The following is a 16,312-nucleotide window of genomic DNA, read 5'->3' as shown; positions in this document are numbered from 1 at the left end:
CCCATCAGTACTTCAACCTTGTATGGCTGATTCTCTAGGCACCACCGTGACTCTTTAGTGATGATTTTCTCGGTTGGACCCCAGTGCAGTGCCACAGACCACCCTCATTTCAGTTGTGGGTACACATGCCTGCGGTGAAACGTGGTCTGCTCCACAGAAGTTTTACCTAGTCCAGTGTAATCTATTGATACAGCCTCCATTACTGCAGTGACCATTGCAAGAGCAGCCCAAGCTCCGCTGCTGGTTACAACGTGTACATTTGAATTGTAAGTGGCTAGCGCTGGCTGGCACCGTTAGCACAGGGTCTAATCCTGCAATTATGCGGAGAGCCCTCAATTTCCATTGACTTCAGGGGGAGTTGAGTTGGCTCAGTACCTTCTAGGCTCTTAGTCTGGTAAGCCATTAGTTACCTGAAGAGGTTGGGTCAGTTGCTCACCGTGCGTGATATTTCATCATGACTGCACCTCAGCTTATGCATGTGTCTTCCTTCCAAAACCTGAATTACAGAAGCTGCTGAGTTCTTGCATCACATTAAGTAGCTGGACTCTTTCTGAAGTGAGTTTCACAAGCTCTCCCATAGCAACCATTGTTTAATGCAGAATAGCAGCTTGTTGTTTCCTGAGCTGGACTGATACAAGATCCTAAGTTGGAGGTTCAACTGTTGTACTTTTCCCCTCCAGTAAAGTATGTACTTTCAGGCTCTGCTGACTTGGAACGAGAGGTTTTCAGAAAGTCAGATATCTGTCAGTTAAAAGCATAGCTGACCACACAGAGTGAATAATATCCTGTCCTGTGGTTCTCTGCTCGTGGAGCTGTTGTGTTTCTATGTTGAGTCCAAAAAATCCCCCCAAATCATCACCACAATCACAACAAAATCCTAGGACAAGTTAGAGAATGCAGGCTTTTCAATCCCTGCTTTGGAAGTGGTTCCCTATCATACTGTTAATCTGCCTCCAGGATTTTAGCCACACAGTGCCTCCTGCAGCATATGCAGAAGCAAAGGGACTATAGAAGTGGGAGTAGTCACCCATTGTTTATGACCGTGGGTTTTTGTAAAAACAACCAGAGGATGGTTTGGACCCAATTCTCCTCCGACTTGCACAAGTGTACATTGGGAGTGGCTCCATTGACATCACTGTCATTGCACGGTTATAAAAATTGTGGAAGAAAGGAAGTTAAGGCTCTGTTTCCTTTTCCTCTCGCTCTGAGATAGAACTGTTTCCTCTTATCTGATAAGACTTCCTGGGAGGAATTTACCTAGGGATGGGGCTAACTGGTGCATAAGGGAAATAAAATGTTTTTTCCTCCAAACCTTCACCTTAAGTGTAAAAGTCTTTCTTACAGACTGGTTAAGTCTATTCTTTCATCTGCACAGTGGTCTCTGCACTCCTGAGTTCTGAGAGCAGAAATTCTGAAATAGCAACGTAGAAGCTATTCTTGTATTATTTCCGGCCTTCATGGAAGCAGAAATAATGGAAATCTCCTGAGATAACCAATCCTCAAGAGATTTATAGCCCAACTTTGCAAACTCAAGGACAGGATGTGCTTTAGACCAGGTTTCAGAGTAACAGCCGTGTTAGTCTGTATTCACAAAAAGAAAAGGAGTACTTGTGACACCTTAGAGACTAAAGTGAGCTGTAGCTCATGAAAGCTTATGCTCAAATAAATTGGTTAGTCTCTAAGGTGCCACAAGTCCTCCTTTTCTTTAGACCAGGGGTTCTCAACCTTTTTCTTTCTGAGGCTCCCCCTCCAACATGTTATAAAAACTCTACCCCCAACTGTGCCACAACAGCTGTTTTTCTGCATATAAAAGACAGTGCCTGAGTTACAGGGGGCACTGTGAAGCTACGTTGCTCAGGCTTTGACTTCAGCCCCAGGTGGCGGGGCTTGGCGCCCTGAGCTGCAGCCCTGTGCGGCAAGGCTTTGGCTTTCTGTCCTGGGCCCTAGTGAGTCTAACACTGGCTATGCTTGGCGGACCCCCGAAACCTGCTCATGGCCCACCAGGGGGCCCTGGACCCCTGGTTGAAAACCACTGCTTTAGACTAGAACCCAAACTTTGGGTACGTGTCTGTACCAAGTCCAAACTCTAAACTTTCTGAGGTTGCCTATCGCTCCAATAGATTCCCTTTGCCTTGTGGCCAAACACTGAGCTGGGCTCAAGCTGCTAAATTCAGATCCAGATTTCAAACATACCTAAGTCTTGCTATGTACAGATCCCAGGCTTTGTCTCAGCCTGTTAAAGATGGGGCGATTCATAAAATACAGATCGAGATCCAGGTTTGGATTTTGAACACTCCACCACTCAGAGACTGCTTGGGGCCAGTGTTATGGTTTGGGCACATCTGTTTTTATACTTGGCAGAATAAGTGATACATTAAAAAAATGAACATATGTACCTTAAGAAAAGGAAGACGATAGACTGAGGTGTAGATTTCAGAAGGCTGCATTGGGTAAGAGAGGAAAGCAAACCATACTGCCTAATTCAGTCTCTTTCTTTCTTTCTGGTAGATCTGTGTATCTTCACAACAATAAACTTTCAGATGCTGGGTTACCTGATGATATGTTCAATGGCTCTAATAACGTGGAGATATTGATCATGTCCAGCAATTTCCTGAAGTATGTTCCAAAGAACCTGCCTTCAGCACTATATAAACTACACTTAAAGGTAATGGAACCAACTTTGTGTATTCTCTTACATCTGGGATGCAGTTCTGTGTGTGCCTGAGATTTAAACTGCAGAGGCAGGCCCATTGTTAGATAGCGACTGCTAGGTTTGGGCTGAATGAAAAGCACGCCAGCGAGTAGCCAATCTCCCCTGTACATACATGTGTACTGGCATGAGTAGTGAGAGCAACGAGCTGTTTGTCTAGATCAAAATTCCGTTTTTTCTATTTCCAAAGGAATGTATTGCTGGTGGCTGGCTGGCAGCCTTGCATGTCTCAGTCCTAAGTGTAGCCAAACATCAGGCAGTCCTTGGACAAAGAGAGTGCACATTTTGTCATGTTGTCCTCACGTGGTGTTGGAATCACACAGAGGGCAGATAAGGGATGAGATGAGAGGGCAGATAAGTTTCTAAGGCCATTTGGTCTTTGTCCTCTTTGCTGAGCCTGCAATTTATGGTGGTGTTTTTCCTGATATAGTTGCTTATTCACTAGGAAGGTACTGTCTTTGCTCACCAGACTATTTCACATAGGCTGTATCACCTTCAAGTAGCAATGACTTTTGGTATCTACTGAACTGGCAACTGGAATATTTGGACCAGTAATTTTCCATGGCTGCAGCTAACCCTGGCAGAGGCATTGGTGGAAGTTGTAGTTTAGCTGGGCTCTGGTATTATCTCTGTGTCATCTAATCTTGAACTACAGACCAGTCAGCCTCCCTTCCAGGGCCGTCCCTAGCTATTCTGGGGACCTACGCAGCTCCCCGGGGGAAGGGGGGGAACGTGTGGGGCCCCAGGCCTCTGAGGGGGGCGCGGGGGCTGGCTTGAGGGGCGGGGGGAACCACCCCCGGTGAGTGTAGGCCTGGCCCTGCTGCAGTCCTCAGGGGAGTGGGGGCAGGAAGGGGTGGAGCAGGGCGGGGGCTTTGGGGGAGGAGTGGAATGGAGGGGCTGGGGCAGAGCAGGGGTGAGAAGAGGCAGGGCTGGGGTGGAGCAGGGGTGGGGGCCATGGAGAAGAGGCGGGGCAGGGGCTGGAGCAGCACACAGCTGCGCAGGGCACCAGGAAATTTGGATAAGTGGTGCCCTACGCAGCTGCATACTTTGTGTATGGGAAGGGACGGCCCTGTTCACTTCAGTCCCCGGCAAAATCATGGGGCAGGTCCTCAAGGAATCCCTTTTGAAGCACTTGGAGGAGAGGAAGGTGATCAGGAACAGTCAAGACGGATTCATCAAGGGCAAGTCATGCCTGACCAACCTGATTGGTTCTATGATGAGATAATTGGATCTATGGATATGGAGAAAGTGGTGGATGTTAGTAGACCTTTTGATATGGTCTCCTACAGCATTCTTGCCAGCAAGCTAAAAAAGTATGGATTGGATTAATGGACTATAAGGTGGACAGAAAGCTGCCTAGATTGTTGGGCTCAATGGGTAGTGATCAACGGCTTGATGTCTAGTTGGCAGCAAGTATCAAGTGGAGTGCCCTAGGGGTCGGTCCTGGGGCCGGTTTTATTCAACATCTTTATTAATGATCTGGATGATAGGATTAATTGCACTCTCAGCAAGTTCGCAGATGACAGTAAGCTGGGGGGAGAGGTAGATATGATGGAGGGTAGGGATAGTGTCCAGAGTGACCTAGACCAGTGGTTCTCAAATTAGGACCTTCGCTTGTTCAGGGAAAGCCCCTGGTGGGCCAGGCCAGTTTGTTTACCTGCCGCGTCCGCAGGTTTGGCCGATTGTGGTTCCCACTGGTCGCGGTTCACCACTCCAGGCCAATGGGGGCTGCGGAAAGTGGCACGGGCTGAAGGATATGCTGGCCACCCTTCCTGCAGCCTCCATTGGCCTGGAGTGGCAAACCTCCATTGGGGGGAGGGATAGCTCAGTGGTTTGAGCATTGGCCTGCTAAACCCAGGGTTCTGAGTTCAATCCTTGAGGGGGCCATTTAGGGATTTGGGGCAAAAATTGGGGATTGGCCCTGCTTTGAGCAGGGGGTTGGACCAGATGACCTCCTGAGGTCCCTTCCAACCCTGATATTCTATGATTCTAGGACGTGGGGATTACAGTGTACAAGAAGCTGGATATGAGTCAGCAGTGTGTCCTTGGTTGCCAAGAAGGCCAATGGCATATTGGGCTGTATTAGTAGGAGCATTGCTAGCAGATCGAGGGAAGTGATTATTCCCCTCTATTTGGCACTGGTGAGGCCACACCTGGAGTATTGCATCCAGTTTTGGTCCCCCCACTACAGAAGGGATGTGAACAAATTGGAGAGATTCCAGCAGAGGGCAACAAAAATGATTAGGGGCTGGGGCACATGACTTATGAGGAGAGGCTGAGGGAACTGGGGTTATATAGTCTGCAGAAGAGATGAGTGAGGGGGGATTTGATAGCAGCCTTCAATTACCTGAAGGGGGGTTCCAAAGAGTATGGAGCTAGGCTGTTCTCAGTGGTGGCAGATGACAGAACAAGAAGCAATGGTCTCAAGTTGCAGTGGGGGAGGTTTAGGTTGGATATTTGGGAACACTATTTCACTAGGAGGGTGGTGAAGCACTGGAATGAGTTACCTAGGGAGGTGGTGGAATCTCCATCCTTAGAGGTTTTTATGGCCCAGCTTGACAAAGCCTTGGCTGGGATGATTTAGTTGGTGTTGGTCCTGCTTTGAGCAGGGGGTTGGACTAGATGACCTCCTGAGGTCCCTTCCAACCCTGATATTCTGTGATTAAAATCGCGTGTCGTCCATTTGCACTAGCGCTCTTACCATAGCTAACATGGAGGAGCTGTGATGGTGGAGAATTTTGGGTCCAGCTGTGCTTAGTTGTGACAATCCCTGGGAGATGAAAAGGGCTCTTAACTTATTATCATCTCACTAAGCTATGAAATCCTTTGTTGCCTGCCCTGCTTTCCTTTTCTTTGAAGGTTTCACCATTGACTCTCATGCAATTACTTTTTAGAAACTAGGATCTCCAGTTTGGAGAAAGGTAAAAACAAAAGGCTTGATCTTGTGAATTGCTGGACTCCTCCTGCAAGATGCTGAGTGCTCTCTACTCCCATTGACTTTAATGGGACGTGCGGGTACTCAGCCTCGTGCACAATCAAGACCCAAAGTTTGCCCAGTGCTGGACTTGAACTGTCTTTCCTCAAGTCAGCGGTGAGAGTGGCAGTCTTGAGCCCTGTGCGGGAAAAGAGGAGGACCGAAGAGGGAAATATGCGCTTTGTTTCGAAAAAGCATCGTCTGCTGGTAGCTACACATTTACCTGTTGTTTTGACCAGCCCAGGGGAGAGCAACAATAAATGAGGAACAGCCGCTGGGAGTTGAAAGGGGAGAGACAGGGTTAGTTTTGATGTGACACAGTCATGTTGTCTCTTTCCTCTCTCTGATCACTTTGACGCTGGTGTAGCCCCATTGATTGAGATGTTCTATGAGATATGAAGCTCTCCCAGCGTCCAGTGCATTCTTCATATACTTGAATTGTTTTGTGTCTGCCAAATTCAACATTAGTGCCTTATATATTCTAAAAGTGTGGGGGCCCACTTCTAATTCCTGCCTGTAAATGGAATGCACCAACAAATGCAACGTTTTTAGTGTTGGCTCAGGGCAACAGCAAAGCTTTATCTTTTGCTGCCTGTTGGCCACTCAGAAGCCACATTAAGGGGAGAAGGTAGCTTTCTGGAATCTAACTCTTAGGAACTGTGCTTTTTGGTAGATAAGGAATATTGTTAGGATTGTGGAATTAGTTGGTTCACTTTATAGTGGAATCTGGTTTGCTGAGTCTAGATTCTTTGACCAGGATTGTTTGATAGGTGAATAGATTGCTTGGGTGAGGAAATTGGAACCTGTACGGTAAGTAGGGCCTTGTTAATGGGCCAAATCCTGCAATTCTCTTACTCTGTCCTCAGTCAGAACTCTTGGGGAGAGAGTGAGTGAGAAAGGACTGCAGGATCTGGCCTACTGTTTGGATATATTTCTCTCTCAGGCTAATAACATCCCCATGTAATATACTATATGCTAGTCCTTCTGATTTTTCATTGCTTCTTATGCCCATGGACATGAGGCCTATGATGCTAGCTGCTCAGAGTTGTGCCTGACTATTCTCAAGACTCAGATATTCTCAGCCTAATAATGTGCTTTCTGTGTCTATAGAACAACAAACTAGAGAAGATTCCCAAAGGAGCCTTCAATGAACTTGCGGGCCTTCGAGAGCTGTATTTGCAGAACAACTACTTGACTAATGAAGGGATGGACAATGAAACCTTCTGGTGAGACTCTGCTCTTTAAATTTGGCTGTTTTTTCTTTACATGTACAAGAAGGTACAAAGAAAAGGAGTACTTGTGGCACCTTAGAGACTAACCAATTTATTTGAGCATAAGCTTTCATGAGCTACAGCTCACTTCATCGGATGCATACTGTGGAAACTGCAGAAGTCATTATATACACAGAGACCATGAAACAATACCTCCTCCCACCCCACTCTCCTGCTGGTAATAGCTTATCTAAAGTGATCACTCTCCTTACAATGTGTATGATAATCAAGTTGGGCCATTTCCAGCACAAATCCAGGTTTTCTCACCCTCTGCCCCCCCCCCCTCACTCACTCATTTCCCCACCTTGATTTTCATACACATTGTAAGGAGAGTGGTCACTTTGGATAAGTTATTACCAGCAGGAGAGTGAGTTTGTGTGTGTGGTTTTTGGAAGGGGGAGGTGAGAAAACCTGGATTTGTGCTGGAAATGGCCCATCTTGATTATCATACACATTGTAAACTGCTGAATTGGAATTCATTTGCAAATTGGATACTATTAATTTAGGCTTAAATAGAGACTGGGAGTGGCTAAGTCATTATGCAAGGTAGCCTGTTTCCTCTTGTTTTTTCCTACCCCCCCCCCCGATGTTCTGGTTTAACTTGGATTTAAACTTGGAGAGTGGTCAGTTTACATGAGCTATTACCAGCAGGAGAGTGAGTTTGTGTGTGTATGGGGGTGGGGGGGATGTGAGAAAACCTGGATCTATGCAGGAAATAGCCCGACTTGATTATGTAAAGAGTTGTCACTTTGGATGGGCTAGCACCAGCAGGAGAGTGAATTTGTGTGGGGGGGTGGAGGGTGAGAAAACCTGGATTTGTGCTGGAAATGGCCCACCTGTTGATCACTTTAGATAAGCTATTACCAGCAGGACAGTGGGGTGGGAGGAGGTATTGTTTCATGGTCTCTGTGTATATAATAATGTCTTCTGCAGTTTCCACAGTATGCATCCGATGAAGTGAGCTGTAGCTCACGAAAGCTTATGCTCAAATAAATTGGTTAGTCTGTAAGGTGCCACAAGTACTCCTTTTCTTTTTGCGAATACAGACTAACACGGCTGTTACTCTGAAAGAAGGTACAAGATTTCTATTATAAAATGTGCCATTTTATTTACTGGGTCTATATGAGAAGGCCTAGATTCAGGTGCAGTCACCCAAATTCAAACATATTGGTCAATGGTTTGAACTGGTATCATACAGTGTCTTTAAACAAAGGACGCCAATGATCCTAGCCCCCTGGTAGCTACAGGCCCAATCATGCAAAGTACCAGGTGCTTACTGGGAGAGGCCTAGAGTCCTGCTGAAGTCAATAAAAGTTTAGGGCTCCTATTCCTGTTGAAACCAACAGGGAGTGAGATCACTCAGCACTTCTCATGATCAGATCCAAGTGCAGTTTTCTGGACATTAAGGCTAGATCTTCAGCTCTGCTGATTCTCTTTTGTGCTGCTCTCACAGTGCAAAACAGACTTGAAAGCTGCCCTAATTGTGCAGTTAAGGATCACCCTGGCATGGGGCTACTCCAGTGTAGGAGGAAAGCTGGAGAATGCTGTACTTTGATACTTCCCCAAAGCAAAATGGCCCCTAAGGGTTTTTTACAAGCTGGTGCAATTTAAAATAGCCCTTTGGCTTCTCCACAGTGTGCCATGGGTAAACTGAGGCTCTTGGGATCAGAGTGTCAGGAAACTACCTTTACCTTCCCAGCTGTGTGGAGTACTTGACTGGCTGTACCTGAGGATCTGACTCACAGTACATGTCCTGCCCATAACTTGCTATGTACTCTATAAACCTGTCAGATTATGAAGAAAGGAAAATGCAACAACCCCTTTATTCTTCCCATTACCATTTAGCATCCTCACAATTGCATAGTAATTTATATGTGGTTTTGCTATTTTTATCTCCAGAATAATGTTTTGTGTAACATTTCTGATAAGGGTTGGATGAGCATAGCTCAATCCCTCCGGCTAAGCCACAGATCACCTTTTGCAGTGGGGAAGGGGTTTGATCTTTTGCACTCAGTGGTCAATGAAGGTTGCACAACATAAAGCCATATTTCCTGAAGACTTTTTGGCAATGTAAAATGGGATATGCATTGCCATACAGATTATATCAATTGAGTATACTGTTTGACTTGAGAAACTATCCAGTTCCAGAAATGTCTGCCTTGAAACACAGAGCTGGGAAATAATACCACTTACCTGCATCCAGTTGGTTTAAGAGACTGGACTGAAGATTTGCTTTAGCTACAACTGAGTCCTTGGAATCTAGTTTGAATAGTTTACACAAAGCAGATCTGGCCTTGAATCACTTCCATAATACTAGGAGGTCACAAGAAGTTCATAATCTTGGCATAGACCTCTGAGTTTATGTTTCCCCCTTTGGTGAGAACAATTCAGCATCATCTCAAAGGCAAAACTTGTTTTTTTAGTGTGAAAAATACCTTTTTATTTGAAATGAGAGACAGGAGTTAGAGTTGATTGTGATGTAGTCATTTTAAACTGACAGCAGAACTTTTAAATTTTAATGGTCTTTCCACTGCATCTCTGCCTGTCTTTCTGGTGGCATGCAATAACTCTTATCATTCGGCTGTAGTATTTTGCATGTGGTGTTAATAGAGAGAAATACCATGCTGAAAGGCAGATCTCAGCTCCCTGGCAGATGCTTATGGAATCTAGCCAGCTCTCCTGCAAGTGTAGCTGGTGCTTGATTGCACTGGATATCCCCTAGTGGCCAGTGAAGGAACTACACGTTCTGCTGTCCCCACTATGCATCCATGAAGTGAGCTGTAACTCACGAAAGCTCATGCTCAAATAAATTTGTTAGTCTCTAAGGTACCACAAGTACTCCTTTTCTTTTTGCGAATAGAGACTAATATGGCTGCTACTCTGAAACCTGTCCCCACCAGAGATACATCAAGGACAGAAAGGGAAGTAGCAAGGTGGCCATGATGGGGGGGAGAAAGTCTTTTAAAAAGGGGGTAAATCCCCCAGGGAAACATATTATTGTTTCACTTGGGAGTATATAAATGGAGAATTTTTTCTTTCTGCTTTTCCAAGGAAACTATCCAGCCTTGAATATCTGGATTTGTCCAGCAATAATCTTTCACAAATCCCGAGTGGCTTACCTCGAAACATCGTCCTCCTTCACCTGGAGAAGAATGCAATTAAGACGATTGGCAGAGATGTCTTGATCCAAATTAGAAACCTTGAGTACCTTCTACTTCACAACAACAAGTTAAAAGCCCGAGGGATCCACCCGCAAGCCTTCCAGGGCCTGAAGAAGCTGCACACTGTCCACTTGTACAACAATATGCTGGAAAGGATTCCCAGTGGGCTACCTCGGCGAGTGAAGACACTTATGATCCTTCATAACCAGATCTCTGAGATTAACAGGAATGACTTTGCTACCACTTACTTACTGGAGGAGCTAAACTTGAGCTACAATAAGATCACAAGTCCTCATATCCATCGGGAGGCCTTCCGCAAGCTGAGACTGCTAAAGTCCTTGGATCTTTCTGGGAACAACCTCCACACGCTGCCTTTTGGCTTTCCAAAGAACTTGCAGATTCTGAAACTGAAGGAGAACGACATAAGCACCATTCCAAGAAGAGCCCTGGCAGGAATGACAAAGCTGCAGGAGCTATACCTGAGCAACAATAAACTGAAAGTCAATTCCATTTACAGGGGAGCATGGAGGGAACTCAGCAGTCTCCAGGTACAAACACCACCTTCTCTATGATATTGATAATATGGATGTCTCTTCCCTATTTGCTTGATCCAATTCAGGGAGCATTAATGGTAGATTCAGATTGGTCCTTATTTTCTAGGCCTGCACATTAAGTGCAAGACAGTGTAGAAAGAGGCCATTATCTGATTTTAAAAGACTTGTGGCAGAGTTGTCCTCCTAAATAGAAAGACAGCCGCCATTGTACTGTTATCAGAGGAAACATAAGAATTTCTTTGGTCCTGGATTCTGAAGCTGTGTTATATTTTCAACTGGATATTAATGAGTCATGCAGCTAAAACTCCAGATGCCGCCATACAAATTCCGCTCCCCACCCCCAAGGGTTTTAAATCAGCTTTATTGTGTAGAGTTCTGAAGGGAGGGACACTGGGAGGCAAGGAGTACATAAACAAAACAAGCTTTTAATGCACAAAACATCCATAGCAGCTTACAGTCAGACAAGCCAAGCTGTAGGATTTAGCAGCTCAGCTGGGTAAGGCACCTGGATAGTAGTTAGGAGGCCTGGATTCAATCAACTGCCTGTCCTTTGGTTACTTGTCAGGGAAAGTTGAACAGAAACATAAGGCAGGCAGGAACAATCACATTTGTGCTATGCAAAATGATCTTGCAGTTGTGTCAGTAGCTGAAGGATTTGTCTGCATTTCCTTTTAGGCAAGAGCCGATTCCCTGCACTAAAAGGTATTGCCCTTGTTATGGCAACCATCCACTGTACCTACATTAGTGCACTGTAAGGAGGGAGCTTTTGTATCTGAAAGCACCGCAGGGATAAGAGATGCAGAGCATATGTGATTCTGGTTATCAGCATTAGGGCTTCCGACATGCCAAGAATTTTGATTTGTACAGCCGTTCATCTCACGTTAGTTCTGCTCTTGAAGTCTATGGAGAAAATGGTGCATCAGATTTCAGGTGGTATAAATTGGCATAAATCCATTGAAATTAATGGAACAATGCCAGTTTATACTAGCTGAGGCTCTGGCCCATGGTTTTATCATACCTTTTTAATTTTCTTGTCAACGTGGTGCTTTTAATGAAGGCAGGTAAACTAAAGTGTGACTCACTGTATGTTTGGTTTCAGAGGAACAGCCGTGTTAGTCTGTATTCGCAAAAAGAAAAGGAGTACTTGTGGCACCTTAGAGACTAACCAATTTATTTGAGCATGAGCTTTCGTGAGCTACAGCTCACTTCATCAGATGTGAACATCTGATGAAGTGAGCTGTAGCTCACGAAAGCTCATGCTCAAATAAATTGGTTAGTCTCTAAGGTGCCACAAGTACTCCTTTTCTTTTCACTGTATGTTTGTATTTCAAAGCTGGAATTGAGTTTAGAAGGATGATGTCACCAATGAAGATTACAGATGGCGGGATTGTTTCATTGTCGTACTAAAGACATTTATCCATCCTAACCCATCTGTTTTCAAACCAAACCAAATGCTCTTAAGATCTTGGAAGCTTTGATTATTAAGAAGACATAAGCTTCTGTTATCTAGGGGTCTGATTCACTACCACATAACGCTGGTTTTATGCCAGTCACACCACTGTCAAGCCACAGTAATGCAGAGCCCCTTGCGTCCAGCTGTACCCTACTACATTGTAAACTCTGTTCAAGAAAAATGACATCACTATAACAGGCCCCCTTTTTTATTTTCTTCAAGTAGCCACTAAGGTCACTGCTTAAGGTTGCATTTGGCACATTGCATTTTTTGAGTGGCTTTATTACTTATTCAGTTATTTCTCTTACAGCATACCGTAATTTATACTTCATTAAGGGGTTGGCCCTGCAGTTCTTACATGAGTAGTCCTGTTGTCGTAGGTTTGACATATTATAGCTGAGTAAGGCCCCGATCCTGCAAATACTTATCCACACGCTTCACTTTGCACATGTGACTATTCCCACTGAAGTCAAGGAAACTACCTGCATGTACAAAGTTAAGCATTGGCATAAACGTTGGCAAGGTTGGGGCCTGAATCCAAAATGAGTGTACTGAAGTCACTGGAATTCCAGATTTGCAGTAACGTAACTCAGAGCAGTGGCCAGATATTATGGCGATTGGTGCTACACCACTATATCTTAGATAGAGAGTTGGAGAAATATTCGGCCCATTTCTTTCTGTAAGACTATACATGTGAGTAAGAGCTGTGGCATCAGGCCCTAGCTAATTTAACACATTGGTCGGAATCAGAAACATTTCTTGCCATTTGAAAAGTAACTTTAATCAATGAAGTGTTTGAGAGAATATCATCCAAGGAGTTCTATGCATAATTGAAACCCAGTCTGTTTTTCATTCATTTACAAATAGGCCTGGACTAACGCATGAGGATAGGGATAGAGAAATGTAGGTGCCCTTAAAGAAAGCAGAATGATCTCTGATGTGATACTGCTAGATTAAATTGCACTGCAGGAGGGCAGGACCCCTTGCTTTGGCTGCCCAGAATCCTCCTGGCCACATTGATCTTGACATGAAACAAGGTTGGAAACAATAAAAATCCCTCCATCTTCAACTGAAACTGAACCTTTTTACAGGGTTGAAAATGCTCAGTTTCTCTCCCTCTCAAAATGCTCAGTTTCTCTGTCTCTCTTTCTCACACACACGAACACAAACAAAAGGGAGCCTGTTTGCAGGTGACTTCCTACTCAGATATTCAGACCCAGTAATCCGGGATAGGTTTTGCACATGTACCTAACTTCTGGATGGTTACCCATAGTGAGGGTTATCAATACCCATCCTTTTGAGATTCACACATCACCATCTGGTTCACCAGTAATGAAATACGGTTGGTGCTGCTAATGTCTACACTCATCTCTTCAGTTAACCCCTGGCTGTATGACTCTTCCTTTCAGTTATTAGATATGGGTGGCAATCAGCTGATCTCTATTCCATCGGACCTGCCAGGATCCCTAGAATATCTGTATCTCCAGAACAACAAAATCACCATGGTATCAGAGAATGCCTTTGAATCCACACCCAACATAAAGGGAATTTTCCTCAGGTAAGGGCATTTTCTACTTTGAGTCTGCACACAGGATGTTCTGCTTTTTTCCCCTCTTTTCTGATTGCTTGCTTCGGGGGTGGGGAGTAAGGAAGGGGAGGCATTTAAAATCCTAGTTTCTCCTATGGGCAACTTGATGGTACAGTAATCCAGGGTGCAGCTAGGTTTATATGCAATGAGGGGTTGTGTGTGCACCTCATACACTCACTCTGCTTTGAGTGTTGCATCCTTTTAAATTTCAGTGTTTATAAGAATGGGTCAGGCAGACAGACTAGAGAGACTGTAGGATGTCAGTGTACATGCTTGTCATGTGCCCAGATATAGCCAGAAACTAAAAGTTTGGAAGGTCTAATTTTAACTCAGTCAGCCTTGCCACTGATTTTCAGTCCTGAATTTCTATAGTATAGCAAATAAAAGCTTGCTAGTGGGTTGGGGGCATGCACGATTATAGCTTTGCACTGGTAGTTTTGTGGGGAAAGAGTGAGCCCATGATGTGATTATGATGCTTGTATGATCATGGGTGTCATACGGCGATTGGCCTGACTCTCTTAGAGGAAGTGGGATCCAGTGCACCTTGACTGATTACCTGCTGCCTAGTTGAACTTAAGGGGAGATATCTTGCCCTTATAAAGCGGTAGACAGCTGTGGGTGGCTGGCAGATTCCTGCAGACACTGCAGGGATTACAAAGGCTCCTGCAGGGCCCTATGTGAGCAATGGGAAAACATGAGTGGAGAAGGTCTGTGGAGAAGGCCATGTCCAAGTGTGGGGTGCTGGGAGAGCAGGAAGACAGAGACCCACAGGGAGAAGGGACTATGTGACCAGTTTAGCACTGGGGTAAAAGAAATAAACTTTAAACAGAGGACAGACCCTCAGAGAGGAGGGGCTGGGCCCAGCTGAAACTTGAATGAAGACTTTGTAGGTTTGAGTTCTATTTTGAATGACTTTGTGCAGCACTTAATGAATTGGACTCCAGAAGGGGAACGTTTTGAATATCTGGACCATGTGGACTTTTAAAGGGGCCCTGAGTGAAGGGGAAATTGAGGCAGGCTTTTGCAGAGGCACCTCTGGCCACCATGGGGCAACTTGGAAATGGCTGACAGTTTGACAATTGATCTCTGTAGTGCTGCAGACTGATCATTCTAGTCCTGATGTTGTATAATAACTGATTTTCAATAACCATTTGAAAGTGCCCTGCAGATCTTTTGGGAAGGAGCATTTTCAATCCTGTGCCAAAAAACTGAATCTGATTTCTAATATATGGTGGTGTAGCTGTGTTGGTCCCAGATTATTAGAGAGACAAGATGGGTGAGGAACTATCTTTTATGGGATCCACTTCTGTTGGTGAGAGAGACAAGTTTTCAAGCTTACACAGAGCTTACTTCAGCCCAGATCTGAGGAAGAGCTCTGTGTAGCTCGAACGTTTGTCTCTCATACCAACTAGGGTTCCTACCTTTCTTATGGCTGGTAACCGGACCCTCAAGGCCCCGCCCTCTGCTTTGCCCTTCCCCCCAAGGCCCCACCCCTGTCGCTTGCTGGATTATCTCCATCCCCCATATCTCCTTCCAGCTGGGCTCCCTCTGCTCTGGGGCTGGGATGAGAGCTGCTGCAGCCCAACAAGGAGCCCGCTTACAGTCCCCTTTTCGACCAGGCTTTCCGGTCAAAAACCGGGCACCTGACAACCCTATCACCAACAGAAGATGGTCCAGTAAAAGACACGCACCGTGTCTCTCCGATTTCTAATATCTTCTATGAATCTAAAGAATCTACAGTGCAGAGGAAATACATAAACCATACATTTGTTCAGCTCCTGGCTCCAGTCATTATCCTTGCTACAGAGGTTGGGGGGAACCTCAAAACCAGCATGCCATGTTTGCTGAAGAGGAGATCTCTTACCATTGGTAACAATCAGCAATATTACAGCAAATCTTTTCAACATGGCCGTTTATGCACTTTGTGTGAAACATGCAGAACCACATTCTCAAGTGTGCTATGGCCACTTTACACATCTCAGGTGGCACAAATGGTTCAGATCACACACAAGTGGCAGGGCCATACAGCCATATCCCCTCCCACTGCCATTGTCCTGCACTGAACAGAACTTGCCTGCAGAAGAGTGACCTGGAATATAGGGATAGAAACCCAAAGTTTCAAACTAGTTCATAGCCTTATATTCAGAATTTCAAGTTAATTAAGGACAGAGACTAGAACTGGGTCAAACTTTCAAAACAAAAAGTGAAACTCACCAGCTTTCAGTGCAAACCGCAAACTTGGGCCAAGTTCACTCACTTCTATCAACTTTTCAATGAGTAAGTTTCATACAAGCCTGGGACAATTTATTGTATTGCCTGAGCTCTGTTCAAATTCACAACTCATGAGCATGAAAAGCCCTACAAACCAAGAGGTCTCAGTTTCCCACAGCGCTGACAGAGACTTGATATTTTCCCATCCTTTAGATACTGATGTCTATCCAGGATGCAATTTAGATTAAATAGCATTGAACTAGAAACTCCACCAGATGAAGTGTTTGTTAACTATATACTTGGTAGGTGTAATGGGCCACAGCCTCATCTCATCTATGCTCAGCGTAAATCCAAACTGTGGTGACTAACTTAAATGGAGTTACTCAGGAT

General features: G+C 45.0%; 1 protein-coding gene across 3 annotated transcripts in view; it reads left to right on the top strand.

Moving 5' to 3' along the window:
* PODN (podocan) overlaps window positions 1-16,312 on the top strand; it is a 43,529-nt gene that overhangs the window by 21,338 nt on the left and 5,879 nt on the right. For all 3 annotated transcript variants that reach the window (XM_048862127.2, XM_075131839.1, XM_048862128.2), the window contains exons 6-9: window positions 2,509-2,665; window positions 6,795-6,910; window positions 10,007-10,664; window positions 13,533-13,681. In XM_048862127.2, the coding sequence (XP_048718084.1) occupies window positions 2,509-2,665; window positions 6,795-6,910; window positions 10,007-10,664; window positions 13,533-13,681 (1,080 nt within the window). The remainder of the gene's footprint in view (window positions 1-2,508; window positions 2,666-6,794; window positions 6,911-10,006; window positions 10,665-13,532; window positions 13,682-16,312) is intronic.

Source organism: Caretta caretta, chromosome 8 (genome assembly GCF_965140235.1).
Source record: "Caretta caretta isolate rCarCar2 chromosome 8, rCarCar1.hap1, whole genome shotgun sequence".
NCBI classification, from domain to species: Eukaryota; Metazoa; Chordata; order Testudines; family Cheloniidae; genus Caretta; species Caretta caretta.
The sequence above is the reverse complement of the archived record's forward strand: the minus strand, read 5'-3'. Positions and strand labels throughout refer to the sequence as shown.